Here is a 7,351-nt window from a genome sequence, read left to right on the forward strand (position 1 = left end):
CTACTGTGTTATTCTCTTTCTTTTGGGGTACATTGGGTCTGTGCTTGTCACATGAAATGTGACTTGTTTGTCTGTATCCCATGGAACTCTTAAATCCTTTGATCATTTCATTAGTGGATTTAAATCATTACAAGTTGAGTTCTAGAATTACAAGTTGAGTTCTAGAATGCTCCATCATTAGAATGTTGGTTAAAGTAGAATCCTGAGGTAAAACCCTATCATTTGGACCTTGTACACCAGAGATAACACTGAGAGAGAGCTTTCTGCTGGCGATTTTACACTTATTCATTGATCCACTTATTTCAACTGCTTGATATCGGTAATCCTGCCAAGGACACAGAAGGAGTATAATTTCTATTCTGTTACACTTGCTGAGGATGGAAGTCAGAGGCGAAGTCACAGGCGAGGTGAGAGGGGAGAGAGGTTGCTTCATGGGAGCCATGAGAGCCCTCATGAACACCATCCGAAACCGGCTCAAACCAAAGAGAGCACGACAGAGAACAAAGAACCACCGAATCTGTCAAAACTCTGCCATGACCCTGATGAAGTCGGCAAAAGAGAGAAAACTCAAGAAGCAGCAGCTGCTGTCTTCTGGGCTGAACATCAAGCCGAGCAAGCCCAACCCTTTGGCTAAAGGCACACCTAACAGCACTGCTCAGAGAGGGATGCAGAAGCAAACTGAAACTCCTGGAGAAGTCCAGGAAAGACTGAAATCTTCTCTGCAGGCTTTTAGAGAGAGGCGCAAGCCACGCTGGGTGGTTCAGACCAGAGTGGAATTCCCGCCTGCTGAACTATTGAGTGAGGCCAAGGAAAACGTGGAGAACACTCAGGCTGGAGAGGATCTCCAGTCTGGTGAACCAGCAAGTAAGAATGCAAATAACAGAAGTTATGCTATGACTTCAGCTAGTGTATATCCCCAGTTCACCTGTGGGAATAATAGACCATAACCAGATCATTCATGGCTACAGTTAACCTTTTCAAACCTTTCCTAACAGGCTGGGTCATGGCTTATGGCCAGATGTGGCAGAAGATGACCGAACAAGATGGTCCTGTCCCCTGCAGCATGCCCATCACATACTGTAAGTAAATGTTGTTATTGCAAGTACAATAGTGATGATTTCTAGATGTCTTTGACTAAAGGATCTTTTACAGTGGAGATCTTCAATGTACAGGAAACTGACACTTTGAACATCTGCCATGCATTGTGATGATTTGTACAGACACTGACATTAATAATATCATATATTCATAATAATATGACAAAATGTGTGAATGTTGTATATCAGCATCTGTCTGACTCAAGTGTTGTTGTTGTTGGTATTGTTGTTGCTGATGATGTTGTTGTTGTCGTCACAGCTGACCCTGGCTCCAGTTCCCCTGTCCCACTTGAATGGACTCTTGACCACCTGATGGAGAATCTGAGTTCATCAGCAAACAAGGAAGGGGGAGAGCAAGGTATAATATTTGCTTGAACTAGGAAATGATCATTGAAACAGCTTTAGTCACAGTAAACCTAAACTAACCGTTGTCAAATATCAACATGGTTAGGTGGCAAATCATAGCATTAATCAGCGTAGCCACCATAGCAAAAACATACCACAATCATAAAACTAATTGAAAATGATCATCAGAATCAGCAAGTGAGGCCAGAGACATGGAGGAGACTCAGGCCGGAGACCATCTTCAGTCTGATGAACCAGCAAGTAAGAACACAAACCTCACACACCTCAATGTTAACATTTGATCTTTTATGGGAATGCCATATTGTCTTTTGGGCCCCCACTGTCTACTACAATGCAGTGCTAGGGTTAAGCAAGGGTTAGGGTTAGGGTTAGGGTTAGGGTTAGGCATGGCAGCGCTGCCTTGAAGTCGACAGTGGGAGCCCAAAAGACCATCAAGCGAACAGCACTGTAGTTCATAAAGTGATAATTCATGCCCACAATGACCTTTTCAAACCTTTCCTAACTTTTCAGGCTGGGTTGTGGCTTATGGCCAGATGTGGCTGGAGATGACCGAACAAGATGGTTCTGTCCCTTGCAGCATGCCCATCATGTACTGTAAGTACAAGTTGTTATTGCGAGTACAGTGGTGACCACTTTGATCACCTACCATTGTGATGATTTGTGCTTAAATTGTGTACACAGACACTGACAGTAGCCACCATAGCAAAAACATATCATAAAACCAACAGAAAATAATTCAAATAATCATTATCAGATTCAGAGAGTGAGGTCACAGACATGGAGGAGACTCCAGCTGACGAGGATCTTCAGTCTGATGAACCAGCAAGTAAGAACACAAACAGCAAAGACTTCAAACTGCTAACTTGCCATACTTTACCTTTTATGAACACTATGGACCAAGGACTGATATCTTATGCCCACACCTGACTTTTTTCAAACCTTTTCTTACAGGCTGGGTCATGGCTTATGGCCAGATGTGGCAGAAGATGACCGAACAAGATGCTTCTGTCCCCTGCAGCATGCCCATCATGCACTGTAAGTACAAGTTGTTACTGCAAGTACAATAGTGATGATTTATAGATGTCTTGGACTAAATGCTCATGTAGTGGAGATCTTCAACGTGTAGGAGAAACCTCAATCAATGTCCAAGAAACTGACACTTATCAAAGTGCCATCTGCCATTGAGATGATTTGTGCTGAAATTCTGTACACTGACAGTAGCCACCATAGCAAAAACATATCACAATCATAAAACCAACAGAAAATAATTCAAATAATCATTATCAGATTCAGCAAGTGAGGTCACAGACATGGAGGAGACTCCAGCTGACGAGGATCTTCAGTGTGACGAACCAGCAAGTAAGAACACAAACAGCATAGACTTCAAACTGCTAACTTACCATACTTTACCTTTTATGAACACCATGGACCAAGGACTGTCATCTTATGCCCACAGCTGACTTTTTTCAAACCTTTTCTTACAGGCTGGGTCATGGCTTATGGCCAGATGTGGCAGGAGATGACCGAACAAGATGCTTCTGTCCCCTGCAGCATGCCCATCATGTACTGTAAGTAAATGTTGTTATTGCGAGTACAATTCTAGTGTTCACTTAATCTATGTGTAGGAAACTGCCACTGTGATAATCAGAATTATATATTTTTTCCCAATGATCTTTTTATTCATTTTTTTTTTTTCAACATCTCATACCTTAATATTCCAGGATGCCTGGGCGCTCTGACTAGGGATGAGTGGGTATAGCGTGGTGTGCAGGACAATCGTCACTGTGGACAGCCAGGAAACTGGCTACATCTGCTAACTACCCTTCAGCTGCTGCCCTTCAATTAAACTACAATGTATTACATTATCATTGCATTATAACCATCGCTGTTTTTACAGTTATTGCTTCTTTAAAATTCTACATCAAATAAATTATTTTGCATACTTAAAAGGATGAAACTGTCTTTAAGTGTGTGAAGGTGTGTGTGTGTGTGTGTGTGTGTGTGTATGTGTGTGGGTGTGTGTGTGTGGGGGGTGGGGGGGGGGTGGTGCGTGCGTGCGTGCGTGTGTGTGTGTGTGTGTGTGTGTGTGTGTGTGTGTGTGACTGTTTGAATGTGTTCAAATTAGTTTAAATGTTTTCTTTTTATACTTGTACGAGTATCACACTAAAGAATACAGCTGCCAATGTGTTCCTCTATTGTCACAGCAGGGATACTTGACCAGTGGATGGCAGTATAAATCTGATAAAGTGCATTTGCTATGCAAACAGATACCTCAGTGGACCTTGTTACAACATTATACCAGTTACATAGGCTACTTCTGTAATCCCCCCCAATGCACTTATTACACTCATTGATGCACTTAGTGTGTTTTTATTATTTTTTATTGTTGTTAGGATTGCTCCTAAAACTTTAAATGTTTTTACCATGTTGTAAGTCGCTTTGATTAAAATGTGTCAGACAGATGTAATGTAATGTAATGTAATGTAATGTAATGTAATGTATAGAAGTCTATAGTGGAATTTGATGGAGTGGGTGAAGAGGTTTCTATTAGCCTGGAAAATACAGACCCAAATCTAGAAAGATTTAGGGTCTGGCTATGAGTAATAAAAATGGTGCAACTTGAGGGGCGGCACCAAGCATACAATTGGATAACACTGCGACCAATGTTTAGTGACTGATTGCGGACATCGGCGCAATTGGATAACACTGCGACCAATGTTTAGTGACTGATTCCGGACATCGGTGCAATTGATATAGGCGGGCCTCTGGCCCGCCTATATCAGATACACCAATGATACACCAATGTGTGGCAGCTCGGCTCCAAGGGCATGGGCACTGAGCAATTACTGATTGCCAGAGTGACTCGCTGAGCAAATTCAAATTGCACTCTCGCGAGAAGTTTCTATGGTTATAGCCAATCAGAATGAGTAGAGAGGGGTTTTCCTCAGTCTCACAACACCTGTAACAGCACAGTGTCAGCCGGTGCTTTCATCAATTGACAGTTCCCACTAATCTCACATAACCTCAGACTGTTTCATGTAAACAAGCAGGGTATGATTCCTTGAAAGTGAGAAGAAGAGACGTCTCTCTTCTCAACCACAGACAGTGTCTTTGTACAATGGCATGCAACTGCATATATCAGCTGCTTAGATTACTTTGTGTGTGTGTGTGTGTGTGTTTGTACTGTGTGTGTGTGTGTGTGTGTGTGTGTGTGTGTGTTAGAGTGAGAGAGTGTGTGTGTGTGTGTGTGTGTGTGTGTGTGTGTGTGTGTGTGTGTGTGTGTGTGTGTGTGTGTGTATTTGAGTAAGTGCAAATGTGCCAGTGTGTCAGTCGGTTGCCTGCTGTGCCCACTGTTTCCTGAACCGTAATACTGTAGATTTCCACCTCTCAATTCACTCCATATGCACCACAAGCAAGTCAGTCAAGTCAATAATTCTCTTATTTAAGCTTTATTTAGTCATAGACTTCAAACAGTTCTGTAAGTAATTATGGCCTACAGTAGAGAACATTATCAAAAATAAAATAAATAGAAAAATAAATAATTTCTCTGACATAAAATACATTTTATTTTGTGCATATTTAAATAATATAAATACATATAAATAGAAACACCATGTATATACAGTAAACTTATTTTCATTCATAATAAATGCATCCCCTTCATGACCTTGGTTTGATTTATCACAGTTTGATCTGCCGTTTACGCCGGTGAGTGCAGTTGACTTGGCTTTTGTCCCCGAGACAAGAAGCCTGGTTGTAGACGCTCTTCAGCTCGTAAATGGCTTTGCGTTGGACTACCTCGTCATTTGTCTGGGAAGGTAAAAAAGAAACAAACATGCCATGTCAATCTTGTGTAGCAATTTTGGTACCAAAAACTTCCCTTTTTTCCCCAAAAAATCTACATTTTTCCCCCCAAGACATCCTGTTTTTCACGAGCTGAGCTGTAATATTGTAGCAGCTGTGTCATATTAGTTTTGCATATATATTATACCATATACGGCAGTTGTAGGGCAATGGAAGATTCAACCCTATCATTACACTATCAGCCACAGGTCCAGCATATCAAAGTAAAATGTAATGACAACATATCCCATGTCTGCAGACTGGTCAAGCCTCTGCTTGCATTGTGTTCTCCAGCATACTTAGATCTACCCCTCTGCACCAATGTTGATATAAGTGGGACTATGCCTATTGCGGGAGTGTGGTCGATCGAAAATGGATATGTTTTGTTGCTTACATTGATGGTTTGCAGCTCCTTGAGGGCCTCCAACTGTTTCTGTGTTTCTTTAAAGTACATTGTACTCAGTTCCTCCATTTTGACTTTCAGGTAGTCCACGTCATCCCTCTCCTCCTTGGCCTGCATCTTGTCCCGTATATTGGTGAGAATGTTGATGTAAACGTTCAGCGTTTCACCAGCCAGAAGCATCTGCATCTGTTTCAAAAAAAGAAAGTGTTTGTGTTTATATCCTCAGTATTGTAATGTGACTAGTGGTGCTTAATGGATGAATGGATCAATGAACCAATTAGTCAATTAATCAATTAGTGAATAGTTCAGATGAATGAATGGCTTACCTGACTTGAGTTATCCTGGTGTCTGAACAGAGCACCACCAGAGAGGCTACCTTTGTTGGCCTGTGTTGGAAAAGAGTTTGGGGGTTAAAGTTGCATCAAATTAGAAGGCACTTCAATGACAGTCAGTCCAGTCCCTATACCAGTGTTTTCATTGGGAATGATGACAACATCTATCCAAATCCCTTGTCTTTGGCTTTGAGGAGAAACAATCTCTCTCTCACATGAAAGCCAACATCTCTTTGTGTGTGGTTCTCCTTGCCCCCGCCATCTTTTGAATCTCTAGCTGGGATCATGGCCTGTTTTTGAGCTGCATGACAACCACATGTCACGCATTAGGCTGGTCTGCGCCAGGCTGTGCAACCAGTCCAATGCAACACCTACTGTAGCTCTCAGACAGAGCAGCAAGCCGCCTCATCACAGCACAGTCAGTTTGGAGATGAATTATTAACAGCAGACAGAGAGTGGGAGGTAGGTTTGTTCCATTTGTTTACACGTATACACAATTCTGATGAATTAGGCCAGAAGCTATGCGTCATTTGAGAGACAAAAACAAGCAGATGTCTGTGCACAGCGATGACACGCTGTTCACTTCACAAGCCTCACTTCTAGTGAAGGTTCACCTACAAACCTCAGAGACCAATGCTATGCCCCCCCCACGGCCCTAACCGGTGAATCATAACAACATCTCAAACTAGTCAAACCTAGCTCTAGCGATGATACTTACAAAGACTTTGTTCAGGCTGCTGTATTTTGTTGCCATCTCTTTGGGGAAGTAGGGCTTGTGGCCCATAACCTCTCCTGCCATCAGACAGATCACTGCCCAGATCAGTGCCTGCTTTAGGTGATGCGCTACGGTCGCCATTGTATCCCGTTGGTCTCGCTGGTGTGTTAAACTCCCTTAAGTCAGTCGTTAGCGCTCAATCAAACGTCTCTGCTCGACCGACCCGCCCTGTGCTCTTACGAGACTCGCTGTCACTGACTGATGCTCTGACCCACAGGTGGTATTTATATGTAGGAGAAACTGAAAGGGAGAGAGTGAAGGGGCGTGAGATGTGTTAACCTGCGGAGTTGAGATAGGTGTGAACTCTGTGGGTTACTCTGAGCGCAGTGAGTTTCCCTTGAATTAAAAAAGTGCCATGCTGACGTTCAGAGGTGCCACTGCTGCACGCAGTTGACCTCAGACTTCAGTGTGGTCTGGAGGGGAGATTCTGGTGGATGGATGAACTGACTTCTGTACCACCCACAATTACACGTAATCATTTAGCAGACGCTATCAATTTATTTATTTATGAATGAATTAATATATTTTATTATTG

The 7,351-nt window shown here is 42.5% G+C and overlaps 2 protein-coding genes across 2 annotated transcripts; one reads left to right on the top strand and one right to left on the bottom strand.

Annotated features, from left to right (window-relative positions):
* Positions 1-57: 57 nt before the first annotated feature.
* LOC134071752 (uncharacterized) lies at positions 58-2,530 on the top strand. Its single transcript, XM_062528590.1, has 7 exons — positions 58-864; positions 996-1,079; positions 1,357-1,455; positions 1,632-1,703; positions 1,974-2,057; positions 2,218-2,289; positions 2,415-2,530. Exons 1-7 carry the CDS (start codon positions 378-380, stop codon positions 2,528-2,530), a joined length of 1,014 nt encoding a protein of 337 aa, XP_062384574.1. The 5' UTR covers positions 58-377.
* Positions 2,531-4,977: 2,447 nt separating this feature from the next.
* Positions 4,978-6,967, bottom strand: LOC134070783 (interferon gamma 1-like). Its single transcript, XM_062527224.1, has 4 exons — positions 6,760-6,967; positions 6,036-6,095; positions 5,701-5,895; positions 4,978-5,273 (listed from the first exon to the last, which is right to left on the bottom strand). The coding sequence occupies exons 1-4, from the start codon at positions 6,895-6,897 to the stop codon at positions 5,145-5,147; spliced, it is 522 nt and encodes a 173-aa protein (XP_062383208.1). The 5' UTR covers positions 6,898-6,967; the 3' UTR covers positions 4,978-5,144.
* Positions 6,968-7,351: the final 384 nt, after the last annotated feature.

Source organism: Sardina pilchardus, chromosome 23 (genome assembly GCF_963854185.1).
Source record: "Sardina pilchardus chromosome 23, fSarPil1.1, whole genome shotgun sequence".
NCBI classification, from domain to species: Eukaryota; Metazoa; Chordata; class Actinopteri; order Clupeiformes; family Clupeidae; genus Sardina; species Sardina pilchardus.

Coding starts and splice junctions, on each gene's coding strand:
- LOC134071752 (XM_062528590.1), top strand. CDS start 378: ATGGAAGTCAGAGGCGAAGTCACAGGCGAGGTGAGAGGGGAGAGAGGT. Junction 1,704..1,973: donor TCAGTCTGATGAACCAGCAA/GTAAGAACACAA, acceptor CTAACTTTTCAG/GCTGGGTTGTGGCTTATGGC. Junction 2,058..2,217: donor CAGCATGCCCATCATGTACT/GTAAGTACAAGT, acceptor AATCATTATCAG/ATTCAGAGAGTGAGGTCACA.
- LOC134070783 (XM_062527224.1), bottom strand. CDS start 6,897: ATGGCGACCGTAGCGCATCACCTAAAGCAGGCACTGATCTGGGCAGTG. Junction 6,096..6,759: donor GCAGCCTGAACAAAGTCTTT/GTAAGTATCATC, acceptor TTTCCAACACAG/GCCAACAAAGGTAGCCTCTC. Junction 5,896..6,035: donor ACCAGGATAACTCAAGTCAG/GTAAGCCATTCA, acceptor TTTTTGAAACAG/ATGCAGATGCTTCTGGCTGG.